The sequence below is a fragment of the Xyrauchen texanus genome, chromosome 12 (assembly GCF_025860055.1).
Source record: "Xyrauchen texanus isolate HMW12.3.18 chromosome 12, RBS_HiC_50CHRs, whole genome shotgun sequence".
Classification (NCBI taxonomy): domain Eukaryota; kingdom Metazoa; phylum Chordata; class Actinopteri; order Cypriniformes; family Catostomidae; genus Xyrauchen; species Xyrauchen texanus.
The window spans coordinates 39,079,231-39,096,576 of record NC_068287.1 but is presented as its reverse complement, the minus strand read 5'-3'; the positions used below and the strand labels follow the sequence as shown (position 1 = coordinate 39,096,576).

The 17,346-nt window shown below is 39.6% G+C and overlaps 1 protein-coding gene across 1 annotated transcript; it reads left to right on the top strand.

Annotated features, from left to right (window-relative positions):
- The first annotated feature begins 302 nt into the window (after positions 1 to 302).
- Positions 303 to 1,667, top strand: LOC127652360 (uncharacterized). The gene is made up of 6 exons (XM_052138470.1): positions 303 to 570; positions 651 to 769; positions 870 to 992; positions 1,072 to 1,137; positions 1,365 to 1,451; positions 1,584 to 1,667. Exons 1-6 carry the CDS (start codon positions 303 to 305, stop codon positions 1,665 to 1,667), a joined length of 747 nt encoding a protein of 248 aa, XP_051994430.1.
- The last annotated feature ends 15,679 nt before the right edge of the window (positions 1,668 to 17,346 follow it).

The window sequence follows — 17,346 nt, the reverse complement described above, 5'->3', positions numbered from 1 at the left end:
CATCATCAGTGCTATCACCCACCACCTCAGCATCATCAGTGCCATCACCCACCACCACAGCATTATCAGTGCCATCACCCACCACCACACCATTATCAGTGCCATCACCCACCACCACAGCATTATCAGTGCCATCACACACCACCACAGCATCATCAGTGCCATCACCCACCATCACAGCATCATCAGTGCCAACACCCACCACCACAGCATTATCAGTGCCATCACCCACCACCACAGCATCATCAGTGCCATCACCCTCCACCACAGCATTATCAGTGCCATCACCCACCACCTCTGACATGGCTGCAATATCTTTCACCACTGCTGCATCTGTGTCATCCCCTACCAACTCTGTAGCATCTGCAACACCTGTACATTCAGTTGCAACCTTGCCATCACCCACCATCTCTGCCACAGCACAATCACCTATAACCTTAGCAAAATCTGTGCCTTCTCACTTCAGCTTAAAAGCAGTTGTGGTATCAACCACCACCACCACAGCAACAGCAGTACAGGACAACCTCAACAACAGTACCTCAGCAACAGGGTTAACAGTTGTTAACCAATGTAAGTTAGAAATCTTATTTGGTCACATATGCTGACTGATAGTGCTTTAAAATGTTTATTTTTGACATCCATCATTACAGGTATCCAAGAGGCTTGGTCAGGAAAAAATGTCTATGTGTTGCTGTCCAGAATTGGACCATACAAAATCTTCTTTGCAGACATTAATAAAACTGCTCCAAATAATGAGCTTGAAAGTGAGGTAAAAGTTTCTTAAATGTCAGTGATTTAAATCATAGACAAGGATCATCATAGTATCAAATGTTGGCTTTAACTGTAAATCTCTCATTGTCTTTCTTAAGGTCATAAATGCATACATGTCTCTTCTTGTAAAGAGATTCAATACACATTCAGAAGTACAAGCATTCCAAATTGACACATTTGAAATGACAAAAATCTGGAATGGAAAAAGATCAAAACTAAAGGTTAGTTTATTCAGGTTAATGTATGTTGCAATTTTGAAATGTAGTACAGAAATGTTATAATACTCTTTCTGAATTTCAGGTTGATCCCACAATGTACAAATATCTCATTGGCATTGTGAATGACCATCACCACTGGACAGTTGTGGTAAAAACAAAACATTTGTCTTTACATGTAAATAAGACACTTGCAAGATTTCATATTATAATACAGATATTGAATTATTAATAAGATTATATAACCTTTTATAGTTTTTCTAAAACCATGTGATGTACATTGAATTTACTTTTAATGAATATAATTTTTTTCTTTAACATAATATAAGTGTAACAAAGTATCCTTATCTCCTACATTTTTTTTTCTACATTTAAAAGATTATGCTACCATCCCAAAGGAGGGCTTTGTTCCTTGATCCCATGGGAGAAATTTCTAAATCTAAAAAGGTGTCAGGATGTATCAAGGTATCAGAAGTTGTTAGACTACAAAATGTGCTTTTAATGTGCTCAATTGATTTAAAATAAATAAATAAGTTGTGTTTCAATGACAGAATAATGATGATTATTATTTGTTAAGGGCTTTTTTGCAACACAAAGGATGCCATGTGTCAAGGTGGTCTTGCCGAACGCTGTCTCACCCAAAGCAAAAAGATGGCACATCATGTGGTGTCTTTGCTTTGAAAGTAAGTGATGTAAAATATATTTTTATGCTATCCTACTAAACTGACAATGTCCTCAAGCATGATCTTGGAAAACACAATGAAGACGATTTATGGAAAATATGGTTGATGTGTAACATATGTTTGATTTCTCTATATTATAAAATATATTTATTGCTTATTTTATTGCTTTGCTCTTTTTCAGTTTGCAGAATGTGTACTCAGAGAGGAGCCAATTGTTTTTCTTAATACAGCAGAGGGAGTGGAAGAATTGAGGAAAGCAATAGCTGTCACTCTTCTACAAAACAGTGGTATGTTTAAAGTAATGCATTTACATAATATTTGTTATAACACTTTGATTTTCAAGTCTGCATAGGATTCTTTAGAAAACATAACTTGCAAATTGTAATTTTAAAAGGATGCAAAATTTAAATTCAAAATTTTTTTTAGATGACCTGAGCCAGCTGTGCCATGCCTGTGGAGAAGAAAGTGGAGATTATAACTGGGTAAGTAGTTACAAACTCTTCAGTGTTTATCTTTAGGTCTCAATCACTGAAGGTCTGGTGGTCCCTTATTTTTGATGGGATTATATTTTATTATTAACAGTATTATTGTTATTATTAGGGTTTATTAATTAATTTTTATTTTCATAGTTTTGGGTGCTTAGCATGCTTAAAGAATTAAGAAAGTTGGAACACATATCTAGTTAACACATTGGGGGTGGGGGGCTTTTCAGTGCCACTTTTTAACTAAAGTAGTGGGGTCAGTTTCACTTACTTTGTACATAGATTGTTCTCATCAAGCTGGACAACATTCAACAGGATTCATGTGACTGGCAACACATTTCGGCAACATTATGCCAATACATTGTAGATGCTAAATTGTGAACAGATATTTGATATATTGAAAAGTGCTGCGATGGCAAGGCAAAATACCTTAATAGCTTAGAATATATACCTTAATAGCTTAGAATATATATGCTATATATATATATATATATATATATATATATATATATATATATATATATATATATATATATGTATATATATAAGCATCCCAGGGTGATACCGCAATAAGTTGTTTGAGAAAATGTCAAGAGTACATTTCTGCAAATTCTAGGCAAAGGGTGGCCACTTTGAAGATGCTAAAATATAACACCACTTTTATTTTGTTTGGATTTTGTTTAGTCACAACATAATTCCCATAGTTCTATTTATGTTATTCCATAGTTTTGATGACTTACTATTATTCTAAAATGTGAAAAATTATAGTAAGTGTTTCAAAACTTAAAAAGAACCCATGGTGCTTGGGACCATCACAGCTGTATTTCAGTATTGTTCACTCATTTCATCTAGAGCAATTTTACCAACTCTGTCCTTTTTATTGCTGAAAGATAATAAGTTCTTGCTTAATTTTAGATTGCCTGTGACTCATGCAACCGTTGGTACCACCAATCATGCGTCGAGGGGAAATCAAATGTGAATTTTCTGTGTCCTGCCTGTTAAAATTCTGATGACATGAGGAACACATACAAAGAGGCTTGTGTAAATTACATTAAAAAAAATACTTTTTTTTTGGTTGTTTCTTGTTAATTTAATTCCCTTGTTTTTTATGTAAAATAAACATATCTATTTATTTAATAAGTTACATTGTACATTGTTCAAACACTGGCTGCTAATTGTAAATTAGGATATTTATACATATTTTGTTTCTTCTGATGTTTATTTAATTGGAATGCTTGGGTAGAAAATACCCTCTACAGGGCCATTGGCTAAATTTGTTTGTTTGTATTTCTCTCTCTCTGTCACTTTTCCTCTAACTCTCGTGCCATGCTCACTCTACTTCCTTTACAACCCTATTCTCTCTCTCTCTCTCTCTCTTCAATATATTTATCTGTGAAATTTGTTTATTATTTATTTGTATATTGTTAATATTTATTATGTTATTTCCTTCAAACACTGAATGCTATTGTTAATTAAATAATTCTACGTGTTGATAAGTATTCTGTTTCTCCTGAAAGTGGGATAATGTTAAATATTTGGGCATAAAATAAGTGTTTAAGTTAATAGAATCCAGTGTGTTATGAGACATAAAGTGCTTCTTGTGTCAATGCACTGTACCTATTTGTATGACTTTTTGAGCATCCATGCAGAATAATGAGGGAGGTAGAATCTAGGCAGAGGTGTAAACAATAGTGCTGCCTAGATAATACCCCCCTGAATAGTATAGGTGTTTAAGTCAATAGAATCAAAAGTGTTATGAGACATAGAGTGCCTCTTGTGTCAATGCACTGTACCTATTTGTATGACTTTTTGAGCATCCATGCAGAATAATGAGGGAGGTAGAATCTAGGCAGAGATGTAAACAATAGTGCTGCCTAGATAATACCCCCCTGAATAATATAGGTGTTTAGGTCAATGGAATCAAAAGTGTTCTGAGACATAGAGTTTCTCTTGTGTCAATGCACTGTACCTATTTGACTATTTGGTCATCCATGCAGAATAATGAGGGAGGTAGAATCTAGGTGGGTTTAATTTCTTTATGATTTTTAAAAAATATATTTATTTTTTTGTCATGTTTGTTTTCTAATTGTGCATGTTAAATGCTCTTTTTTCCTTTTGTTGTGTTTCTATGTCTTGCCTGCTCAAATAATATAAAGAAATTGCATTATTATTTGGGCTGACATGGGATTTGTGTGTGCACTTACTGTATGCTAAAACATTTTAAAAACAACCAAGAAGAAAAACTTTTGAAGTAAATAGAATATGTTATGAGACAAACAGTGTTGCTTGTGTCAGTACACAGTGTGTATATCTATATCTATATATGATATTCTTGTATGTTTATGTTGTTTATGTTATTAATTTATGTAGATTTCTCTTATTCATTTGTTAAAAAAATGTGCTTAAAATCTGAAAGGTGCAGTAGAAATAAAAATAGTCTATATTATTTATTTCCACCAAGAGCCAATTACAGAACTTTCTACCAGTAGGCTAGTGATTTAACGTCCAAATAGCAGACAAAAGAGACCTAGAATCGACTTGTTGTGTAGAAACACTATTTCCATAAGGATCAAAAGGACGTAGGGCAATGACGTTTGAAATCCTTTGAATTAAATTTCAGAGTCTGTGCTGCCATCTACTGGAAAATGTATAACTTATCATCCAAACTGATCTTTCGGATGGCTTGGGGGAAGACGAAATTCTCACATTTTACTGCCATCTAGTGGAAGCACAGCGGTACTGTGCGCGTGCACGCTGAGGGGGGTAGACTTTAGCCGGGCAGTCGGAATTAGGCACAACACCTGTTCTTGATGCGCGTGCATGCCCGAAGCGCGTGCAGTTGCGTCCTCTTCATAAAAGTGCTGAGACATTGCGACCGGCGGTGCTGCTGATGTGGTGCTGTAAATCCACTTGTTGATAAGAAAGGAGGAAAGAGACACATATGGAAATATTTTGGATATTAGCTCATAATAGCGACGCGGCGCGCTCGTTTTTACAGGCGCGCAAGTTCATTGTTGCATAGCAACGACAGACGCCACGGGAGAGCACGCGCTTGTGGAAAGGAGAAAGCGGTGCGAACTGCGCTCTCCATGATGACGAGGAAGTATTAGCAACGAATTAATTGATTTCTAGCCCTTGCATTAGCTTTACTACTAGATATATTTATGGAGATGAGAAATAAAAAGCCGGCTGAAATGCGTCACTGTTGGCATCGGTGAACAGATAATGGGCCAGATCCGAGTCTATTTTTGCTGCGCTGCTCATGCTTAATTAAAAGTGAAAGCACACTTTTGATGGACAAAAAATAAATATGATTTCACACAAAAAGTGCCCAAAATGCACAGATTTTGCATGTCTAGTATGTTTTAACAAGAACTGCAGTATCTGGGCATGGGGGGGCCCATCTAAGATTATCTTGTCCCGGGCCCAGGCAAGACTGTCAGCTGGCCTGCTTTCAGCATTTATGAAGGTTAAGATGAGTGGAAGAAGAAACAGTTTCCATCCTGCACAAGTATTTGCTAATATTGCCTAATCCTTTATTTTCAATTTGAAGCTTATGAATATTGTTCGTGTTAACCAAATAATAATATCCCTATTTAAAAAAAAAAAAAAAAAATCATTTAAAATCAATATTTTGGTGTGAGGATTGATATTTTGGATACAACAGTATCGGAAGTATTGATACTTTAGGATCAATCCGCCCATCCCTACATCACAGTCAGTGGCTTAGGCTACTGCAGAACAGGAAATTACATACAGCAACACAACAGACTGTTTTTGTTGAACATAAATCCTACTCACTGAAAGCTGCATATGGATATATGCGTTCCATGGCAAGCCTCAAGGGGATAAATACACAATAACACACATTCGCAAACGACTTGGTTACTAACGTAACCTCGGTTCCCTGAGAGGAGGGAACGAGTATTGCGTAAGTAGCTTACGCTATGGGAAAACTAAGTTTCTCGAGAAATATTGAAGTCTTTATGTAAAACGCATTGCAGCTGCACAGCAGACAGCAATAAGCGAGGCAGCTCGGTCATTGGCTGTGCTGCAGCAAATGACGGGGCGACTCTGAACGCGCGACCAATGGGCCCGCCAAGACTCAGAGCCCGCCAAGATGGCCGTGGCTTAGGGCTATATATTAGGCGCCCCGTCATGAGAGTTCTTTAGGTTCAATCGACTGAAGCGAACTGACCAAGCACTAGCACGGCAGCTTACGCAATACTCGCTCCCTCCTCTCAGGGAACCGAGGTTACGTTAGTAACCGAGTCGTTCCCTATCGAGAGGTCTCTCCTATTGCGTAAGTAGCTTACGCTATGGGAACACCATGCAAATGGAGAGGACGCATGTGCAACAATCCTAGCTGGAGTACAGCTGATGCCGAGGCCATGAGGCCGAGCATTCTTTGAAATCGTTTGACAGGGGCACGCGCGCCCGTCCTGAATGATGTTGCAAGGCGTCGAATAGAGAGCGTGCGCTCTGATGAGAGGCGCGCTGTCATCTGCACTGAGTCTAGCACTATTCCCAGAAAAGAGATATTCTGGCTGGGGGATAGCACGCTCTTTGCAAAATTGATTCTCAGACCCAGGCATTCTAGATGGCTGATAATCCAAAATCTGTGCGTCGTTAACTGACCCTCTGATTGTGCTATGATTAGCCAATCGTCGAGGTAATTCAGTATTCGCGACTCCCGCTGTCTCAGGGGAAAGTGCCGCGTCCATACATTTTGTGAATGTACGGGGGCCAATGATAGGCCGAATGGTAGTACTGTGTACTGGTATGACTGTCCCTCGAAAGCTTAATCTCAGAAAAGGCCTGTGATGAGGCGCTATCGAATGTGAAAGTAAGCGTCTTTCAAATCCACTGATAGAAACCAATCCCCGGGGTGAACTTGCGCGAGGATATGTTTGGTTGTTAACATTCTGAACGAGCGAATCATTAAAGCTTTGTTCAGATGTCTGAGATCTAGGATGGGGCGGAGGCCACCGTCCTTTTTCGGGAAGAGAAAATAGCGGCTATAAAAACCCGCCTCGCTCATAGAGGGAGGAACAGTTTCTATAGCGCCCTTCTCTATCAGTTTGAGCACCTCGGTGCGTAGAACATGTGACACATCTTTCCTCACTTTCATCTCGACCACCGCTGAAAAGCGGGGTGGTCTGTGAGCGAACTGAAGTGAGTAACCGTGTTTTATTATGTTCAAAACCCATTTCGGCATGTCGGGGATTTTTTCTCAGGCTTTTGCTCGCACAGATATGGGCTGAATGCTGGCTGGGGGTGTGCCGCAGTGACGTATGGGCCCCACCGGCAAATTGTCTTGTGCTAACACTGAGTTTACAGCTCTCAGAGGCGCAGGTGTGCGCTGAGCAGCCGTGTTGAGTGCCGAGTGTAGGGGTGCGTGTGAGAGTACAGGCACGCGCGCTATCTCCGAAATGCTTGCAGCATGAGTCGTAGAAATGCTTTCATAAAGCTTCCCGCTCTTAGCGGGGAGTCTCTTGGCTTGCGCATCACATCTGTGATGTTTGCGGCATGAGACAGAGAACTGTTTGAAACTGTATGGGCAGCGCTTATGGGTGGGGGTGCATATACTGTAGTAGGCACACGCGCCACTTTCATAAAGCCTTCCGCTCGCGGCGGGGGTTTTTTTGGCTATGCATACAGTGTTTGTGTGTAGGGGTGCATGCATGGCAGCAGGCACGCGCGCTACTTTTATAGTATTTCCCGCTTTTACTGGGGAAGTGTTTATAACTGTGGGAACAGTGCTTGTGTGTAGTGGTGCATACATGACAATAGGCACACGATCTACATTTATGGAGGGTCCAGCTGAGCTGGGGAAGTATTCGGCACTGTTTGGACAGTATTGATATGTGGGAATGCGCACTTTAGTGTGGACACGTGACCCCTTAGTGACACAGGCAGAAAATGTGATTTCTGTGTGTTGCTGTTAAAACGGCGTTTGATTGCAGGTGAGCGAGTTCTGTGACTGGCCCATTGACTGCTGTACAGACATTTCCAGACGCTGAAAGGGGACTGGGTAATGTTTTACACGTTTTGGAGACGGGAGGCGCCACCCTGGCTCGCTGCTGCTGCTGAGGCGGTCTCTGGCGGCTCTGTGACGAGCTGGAGCGCTTGGGCAGGAAGTGACGCATAGCCTGCGAATCCTTCCGAGCTTCAGTGAAGCGTTCAGTGAACTCTCTTACCGTTTTAAACAGGATGCGGACGATCTCTGAGTCCATGCTTGTGCCCGTGCTCGTGTCCGCTAATGTCGACGGCGCGGGGTCGAAGGCCGAGCCCGGCCAGTCGTCGGATGCAGCGTCAATGGAAAGGCTGTCATCCTTTTCACCGTCGTCCCCTGACGCGCCGAACGAGACGAGACCCACCGCTCTGTTGGAGGGTGCTGGTCCGCCTGCGTTGAAATGGACTGGCGGCGGGAGTTCTCGGTAGTGGTGAAGCACGCGGGGACTGGCCCGGCGTGACGTCACTGAAGTCCGCGTGCTCTGGCGGCCTCCGTGAGCGGCGCTTTTTCTTGCGCGGCTCGAACAGAGGGGATGGCAGCACGGTGGTAGCAGGCTCGTTCGCCGGCAAAGCGAGCGCGCAGCTCGGAGAGGCCCAGGGAGTCACATTCGGGGCATCCGCCTCAAGTGAGAGCAGCTTCTGCGTGGTCAGGTCCCAGACAGCGAGTGCAAATGATGTGACGATCCCCGTCAGGAAGAGGGCCTCTGCACGAGGCGCAGGCTGAAGGCATTTGCAACAACGCCTTGAAAAATTACTCTTTTACTCAATCAAAAAGCGTCGCAGAGGCGAGCGCTTGCAGTAAAAGGATATAGCGATGCGCGCCGGATGGCGTAGCAGAAGGCTTCGAAGGCGGCTGAAGGTGCCGGCGTCCTCTTAGCGGCCCTGCTGTAGGCTTTTCGACGGCGGGCGAAAGACTCCAACAATCCGGAGGATCCAGCGAAGAGAAGGTCTTTGCTGAAGGAGATTAAATCTAAAGAACTCTCATGACGGGGCGCTTAATATATAGCCCTAAGCCACGGCCATCTTGGCGGGCTCTGAGCGCGCGAGCTTACTTACGCAATAGGAGAGACCTCTCGATAGGGAACGACTCGGTTACTAACGTAACCTCGGTTCCCTGAGAGGAGGGAGCGAGTATTGCGTAAGCTGCCGTGCTAGTGCTTGTTCAGTTCGCTTCAGTCGATTGAACCTAAAGAACTCTCATGACGGGGCGCCTAATATATAGCCCTAAGACACGGCCATCTTGGCGGGCTCTGAGCGCGTGAGCGCTGTGCAGCTGCAATGCGTTTTACATAAAGACTTCAATATTTCTCGAGAAACTGAGTTTTCCCATAGCATAAGCTACTTACGCAATAGGAGAGACCTCTCGATAGGGAAGCAAAGTTACATAATGAATCACATCCTAAATCACTCTTACAATTGTTTATATTCACGCGGGACTCCTGTTGTTATTTCTTTGAGCTCCATATAACAGGGAATCAGAGAGAGAGAGTTGCTATGTCTGACACCCCTCCACCATTCTGAATCGGCAAGTGTATCATACCTCCGACTGAAAAGTGTGAGATCTCTGCAAAGCAGTCGGTAAAGGCACTTTTCCCCTGCACGTTACGGTTCGAATCGCCTCAACTCTACTCGCTATACTTTTCTTAAACACAAGACAAACTGACTTAAACAATAACACAACCGCTAGCTGTTAGCTACTAGCTCATTGTGCTGCATAAAGCAGTTGTTGCATGGTGATTTTACACAAGTGAAACAGTTAAATTGGCCTTTTCATTTTAGAAGCAAGCTTCCAGTAGCTGGTCAACTAAATAAAGTGAAGGTTTCAAGCAGTGTAGAGTTAACATTTCAAAATGTACCAAAATGTATGTGCTAATACTTCAATGGTCCTTTGACCAGATAATTTTCATCAGTTAATTGTGAATATAAAAAGATTAACTGAAGGAAATATGTTGTCACAGGATGTAGACTCATCTGACAGAAAGAGTATTACATCACACAGAAATTGCAATTCCAAAGAATTGGACACTGACAGGAAACTGTGAGATATGTGTGATATGCGTGTATTCACTTGTGTTTTTAGAATGTGTTGTGTGAAACTCACACAAGTGGCAGAAAGAATATGATTAAAACAAATTTTTGTGAAAAGAATTAAAACATTTAAATGTGTTTAACTAAAATACAGTTAGCTAAAATTATAGGGATAGTTCACCCAAAAATAAAAATTCTCTTATCATTTACTCACCCTCATGCCATCCAGAACACATCCGTAGATTTTTAGAAAAATATCTCATATCTGTAGGTCCATACAAAGCAAGTGAATGTTGACCAGAAATTTGAATCTCCAAAAATCACATAAAGGCAGCATAAAAGTAATCAATATGACTCCACTGGTTAAATCTATGTCTTCAGAAGCTAAATGATATGTGTGGGTTAGAAACAGATTAATGTTTATGTACTTTTATAAATCTCCACTTTCACTTTCAGAATGTGATATTGAAAGTGAAAGTGAAAGTTGAGATTTATAGTAAAAATGGGACTTAAATATTGATCTGTTTATCAACATATCACTTCTGAAGACATGGATTTGACCACTGGAGTCTTATGGATTACTTTTATGCTGCATTTATGTTATATTTAGGGATTCAAATGTCTGGTCACCATTCCCTTGCATTGTAAGGACCTCAGAGCTGAGATATTCATCTAAAAATCAGCTTTTGTGTTCTGCAGAAGAAAGAAACTCACACATCTGGGAGGGCATGATGGTGAGTTAATGATGAGTTTTTTTCATTTTTAGGTGAATTACACTTTAAAAAGTTAGTATAAAGAATATAACTCAACTTCAAAGGTGTGTATATATAAGTATCGTGCGGTGTGCCTCAGGGCTCCATTTTAGGCCCTCTTCTCTTTCCGCTATACATGCTCCCCTTGGGTGATATTTTTCTTACTATTGCTATGCTGATGACACACAATTTTATCTACCCTTAAAATGGACTGTGGTTGTCCTTTTGAAGTGCAATGTGACTGTTGTGAGGATATTAAATCTTGGATGGAAAATAACTGTTTGCAATTAAACGAAAGTGACAATAACATTTTGATTTTAGCCCTCCATCTGCCTTGCAATTGGGTTCTTTTTCCTCTAGCATTCAATCGCAAGTGAGAAATCTTGGGGTTATTTTTGATTCTTCATTCATTTTTGATAAACAAATTAGTGCAGTGGTAAAGGAAAGTTTCTTTCATCTCTGTACATCAGTCTGCCTCAAACTGCTATTTCTCATCTTCAAATTGTTCAAAATGCGGCAGCTAGACTTCTTACCGGCACAAAAAAGACTGATCATATTTCTCTCATTTTAACAACTTTACATTGGCTTCCCGTTAATTATTGAATTAATGGGAAGCCAAATGGATAAAATTGTTATCTATGTGTAAAAGGCTTTATCTGGTGTCGCACCAAAGTACATCAGTGACCTTTTGAATCCTTACTATCCCCAAAGAGCACTTAGATTGTGCAATCAGTTTCTCTTATCTGTCCCTCATTGTTGCTGTAAAACTAAGGATGGTCGGGCCTTCTCTGTAGCTCCCAAACTTTGGAATAGCCTGCCCTTACACGTGAGGTCTGATCCTTCACTCACTTGTTTTAAATCTGCTCTTAAATATTATCTGTATTCTCTATTTTTTGATAATTCTTAGCTTAAGTGTTTTATGTTTAAGTTACACAGACTTTATTCTGTTTATATTTTGTATACCCCATGTTGTTTTTTAATGTTGTCACTTTTGCAATTTGCACCTGGATTTTTTTTTCTTCTTTTATATGTTTTATAATTTACTGTACAGCACTTTGTTGCAACTCTAGAAATAATGTGCTCTAGAAATAAATCTTGACTTGACTTAATAAGTATTGTACTATACACATATTATGATAGGCCAGGCTTAAAATTCAACACATAATTATACAATACGTAACATCCCTTCTCTGTCTTTTTATCCACCCATCTATTATATGTTTTCTACATAGTCAGCTTCAAATGTTCCTTCATCAGGAAATCTGATTTTAAATTATAAATGGGGATGTCAAGGAAATATTCTCAACAGAACTCTAGGTGGCACTATAGATGCAAACTTTCATTCACCAATTATTTTCAATCAATTTCTAGTTACTTATAATTCTTGTGCAGTGGAGGTGGTGTAGTGGTCTAAGCACATAACTGGTAATCTGGTAATCAGAAGGATACTGGTTCGAACCCCACAGCCACCACCATTGTGTCCTTGAGCAAGTCACTTAACTCCAGGTTGCTCCAGGGGGATTGTCCCTGTAATAAGTGTACTGTAAGTCACTTTGGATAAAAGCGTCTGCCAAATGCATAAATGTAAATAAATGTACCTTCAATTTATGAGGCATAGTGTGATTCATACAGTGTATGTTTAGGGCTCTCTCAGAGGAAAACACATCAATTACTCCAAAAACGATTCCTGTAAAACACACAAGTGAGGTGAACGTCATTTTCATGCCAAAGCACCTTCAGCTACCAGACCATAATGAGTCACTGTCTGGTTTTAGTATTTAGAATAGCACAACTCAAAATAAGCATTATGGAAATCAAACAAAGGGCTTAGCAGTGGAAAAATTAGGTACTGAGACGAGTGAATATAAGGAAGTTCTAAGCTTGTTGTGGCTTTTCGTTTCACACTGAAAAGCACTTGTCACCAGGAAGTCGAGTTTAAAAAAAGTCACAAGAAAGTCGATTAGTGCATGCAGACATGCACAACTTCTTGTTGTAAATCTGTCTTATAAAAAAATAAAAGGCTTGAAAATGTGAAATGGGGAGTGAATGAGGCTAGATTAAACATTTAGAGCGTGTGACCTTCAACCATTTACTTCTGGACTGAGTCATACATTCAAATTTCCTCCTCTGGGGTAGTACATTTCTAACATGGTGTGAAATTCAATGGAGTCAATCTAAAAAGATAAAATTAGAAATAAGGGAACCTAGGTATCAATTGTGCGTGACTATGCAAACATTCAGACCTCGATTCTGAGAAAGTCAGACTTTTTTGATCTGTAAGTGAATTCAACATCACAGGAGTAAATAAGCAAAGGAGCAAAAGGAGTAAATAAAATAACAATTACTGTCTACATGACTAGGCTCCTGTGGCTAATGCTAACATTTAGCTAATGACCAAGCTAACCATTTGATACCTATCTTGTGGAAACATCGCCAAAACCCAAAACCAGTAAACCCTAACGTTGCAATACATCCAGTCAAAATAGAATATACCAAAAAAAAGTTTTTAAAAAACAAATATGACGGTGTCCAATCTTGGATACAAACACACACAGAATCAGCTTTATTATCAACCTTGAATATGGTATCTGGTATAAGACTTCTCCAGCTATATCAGCGATTAAAAAATACTAATTTATTTAGCTTTCAATTGCAGACTTGTAACATATGTCATCATATTATTATCAACAATTGTTATTTTTATAAATAAATTTTTACAGAGCGCATATAGTTTTACCTTATATAGCATTTTCCCATCGTTTTATCATCCACTGTTGCACAGGCAGACAATTGTGGGAACTATCACTGAATGAGAGATCAGGCCTTGAAACTGACAGTCCTCATCTCCATCTAAACCATCTTGTTTCATCTCTGCAAAACAATAAAAGCATTATTGTCTCTTTTCTTGTCAGAGAGCATTCTCTCTTTCTTAGTGGTTTATAGTAAATAGACACACAGATATCACATTCAATGTGATTCATAAAATATTATGCAGATACACAAACTGTATCGTCATGCTCTCTGTAATGTAAGAAGCAGACTTTATAACTGTCTCTTCAATACAACAAACAGCAACAAGTGAATGATCGATGTACTTTTTACTGTAAATGATCCTGCATTAGAATATTATTCTGCCCATAACACTAAATTCTGGTATTTTTCTTTACGTTAGTTACATTGCGGTCAATGACAACAAAAATGTCTTATGCCTGTAGAAAATGCAATGGTTTGCTTTCTTCCACATTGCAAAATAAGCAATATGGGCATGAACATAATTATTATATCCTTTATTTAACCAGGAAGATCCCATTGAGATAATACAATCTCTTCTTCCAGGGAGTCCTGTTGCAAAGAATAAAGGCAAATTGATCTGTTCTTTTGAACAGAGTACTGTGCATGTGCTCTGCACATCTGTTATAACCGCTTGCCCCCCTCCCCACCAACATGTCTCTTATCTTCACACAATCTTTCTTCTTCTCATCTTGTTTTCATTTCTTTCTTTTTGACAGGTGGTTTCAGCGATAGACACGCACTTAAGAACAGCTAGATCTAAATAAAGACAGACTTTAATTGGTCCAGAGTCTAGAAAATTATAAAAATTTATTAAAAAAATGAAACGTCAAAAATGAATAATTTAATAATAAGCTTTAACAGTTGACCTTACTTTACCATCCATCAATCTACAATATCCATCCATCTACAGTATCCATCCATCCATCCATCCATCCATCCATCTACAATAGCCATCCATCTACAGTATCCATCCATCCATCAACAGTATCCATCCATCCATCCACAGCATCCATCCATCTACAGTATCCATCCATCCATTCATCTACAATAGCCATCCATCTACAGTATCCATCCATCCATTCATCTACAATAGCCATCCATCTACAGTATCCATCCATCCATCCACAGCATCATCCATCCATCCACAGCATCCATCCATTCATCCATCCACAGCATCTATCATCCACAGCATCCATCCATCCATCTACAGTATCCATCCATCCATCTACAGTATCCATCTATCCATCCATTTACAATAGCCATCCATCTACAGTATCCATCCATCCATCCACAGCATCCATCCATCCATCTACAGTATCCATCCATCCATCTACAATAGCCATCCATCTACAGTATCCATCCATCCATCCACAGCATCCATCCATCCATCTACAATAGCATCCATCTACAGTATCCATCCATACATACATACATACATAATATCTGGATACATCTACATTATTCACTGTTGACTGGTGATTGACAGCATTCTGTACAGATCTACATTCCTACATTTCTCGAATTTTCATAAAACCTGAGCTCAAGCATTGAAAATTTTTTGCTCTGTGGTCAGGAAATGTTGCAGTTACATATCAGTCTAATGTAAGTGAACTCTTTATTTTGTGATCTTATTAATACATCATGCCGGAATATCAGCATGCATGATAACAGACTAACTAATGCATTGGGTGGTTTAATTAAGGTCCAGATCCATACTAATATGTATTTGTTTGAAAATGCATCTAAAATGCATTGGTTTTGGCCTTCCGTCTACACTGAGATTACATTTTTGACAGCAAAAACTGAGCTTTTCAAAAACACTCTGCCAAGTGGATGAATTTGAAAATGCAGTCTTCGCACTGTTGTGTGGACAGGGATAACAGAGATATCTGAAAACGATGATGTATTTGTTGTCATGTAACGCAGTCATGCAATCCATTCAATCCAAAATAATCAAAATGGCAGCCTGTGTTGTAGTGGTGTTGTTGTGCCTGATATTCACTTTGATAGCGTTGTTAAAGATAAATGTTACTTTGTACAGTTTTCACATTACATTCCTTCAAAGGAGAAGGAAAAGTTTACTCGGAATTGCTGTCGGCCACGGAACACAAGAACAATTGCATTTCAGACAGTACATGGAATGGCGATGTTTCTACAGAGCATGCACTGTAATTGAGATTTAAGTGTTATTATACGTTTCAGTGTGGACAAGCTTCTTTTGGATAACACTTTCAAATGTATCCGGATTAGTGTCTATGTAGCCTAAGAATCTTTATAGCTAAAACTTTATTCGCATTAAGATGATTGAAGTTGTAGCCAAATTACATGCTTGTTTCAGGTTACTAAAAAGCAGGCCTACAAGGAATCTTGCTTCTGAAAGAAAGTTCTGCAGGTTTCCACAGAGCCTGAACCTGTCATTCAGAACATTCTACAAATCCCCCGCCCCATGTATCTTGATTTGTAGAATACTGTGGCTGATTTGATTATGTATGTAGTGTTCAATAAAAGTTATCAATAAAAGTACTCTTAGCTCCCTCTACCAACATAATTTCCAACCTGCCCTCAGTTGCCAAGAGATTTCCTGTGGTTGCTGGAAATATTAGGGAAATAGTCATTTGAAAATTTTTCCATGCAACAAATAAATGTTCTATAGGAAGTTCAGTCAAGTCAACTCTTGGAAACATTTAGCATGTTAATGTAGTAATGATGGGATATTGGTCTTAGCGGTATAGATCTGCTACGCTGCTGCTGCTGCTGCTGCTGCTGCTGTAGAGCAAGTACGGAGACTTGCTACTGTTAGAAAATACACTACATACTGAGTTAAGCATGTGGACCTGCTGCTGCTGCACAATTAGACAAGCATGTAAGGCATGCTGCTGCACAAATACATTTACATTTATGCATTTGGCAGATGCTTTTATCCAAAGTGACTTACAGTGCACTTATTACAGGGACAATCCCCCCGGAGCAACCTGGAGTTAAGTGCCTTGCTCAAGGACACAATGGTAGTGGCTGTGGGGCTCGAACCAGTAACCTTCTGATTAACAGATAGACATTACAAACAATCCCCATGTAGCAGATCTAGACAATTGTAGCTGGGGTGGAGGTGGGTTTCAGAGAAAAACTGTTGCAGCGTGCTGCATAAAACTGGCTAATCTGCAAATCTGACCAATTTAAATGTTACACAAAAAGAGACGCAAGTTGATTGGCTATCCAAATACATGTCAAAGGACTAATCAGCTTACACCCACATGAGCTGATTGGCTTAACATATCACATTAACCAATTGTCTAACAGATAGCAAGTTCAAGGAACCTATTAGCTTGCGCCACATAGAGTTGCATGGCTGAACTTTGGTCATTTTTTTGGGGAGGTGCTTGTCAATTTAGTCCTGTCAATCACATTACAAGTGCATGTAGTGGCTGCTTACCTCAAATCTTCAGGCATCACCTTCATTAGTAATCTTAAGTAACTTAAATTAAGTAATCAGGAGTGCTCAAGCCCCTCCGTAACAATCTGTTTACCATGTCCACTTCAAGGACTACTGTAGGTAGACATGTGAACTTGTGAAAAAGGTAAATTACTTAAATTAATTTACATAAGAGCT

What these genes read in the sequence shown, in the direction of transcription:
- LOC127652360 (XM_052138470.1), top strand. Translation starts at nt 303, where the DNA reads ATGGCTGCAATATCTTTCACCACTGCTGCATCTGTGTCATCCCCTACC. An exon ending in GAAAAAGATCAAAACTAAAG is followed by an intron (nt 993 to 1,071) that starts GTTAGTTTATTC and finishes TCTGAATTTCAG; the next exon opens with GTTGATCCCACAATGTACAA. An exon ending in ATCACCACTGGACAGTTGTG is followed by an intron (nt 1,138 to 1,364) that starts GTAAAAACAAAA and finishes TACATTTAAAAG; the next exon opens with ATTATGCTACCATCCCAAAG.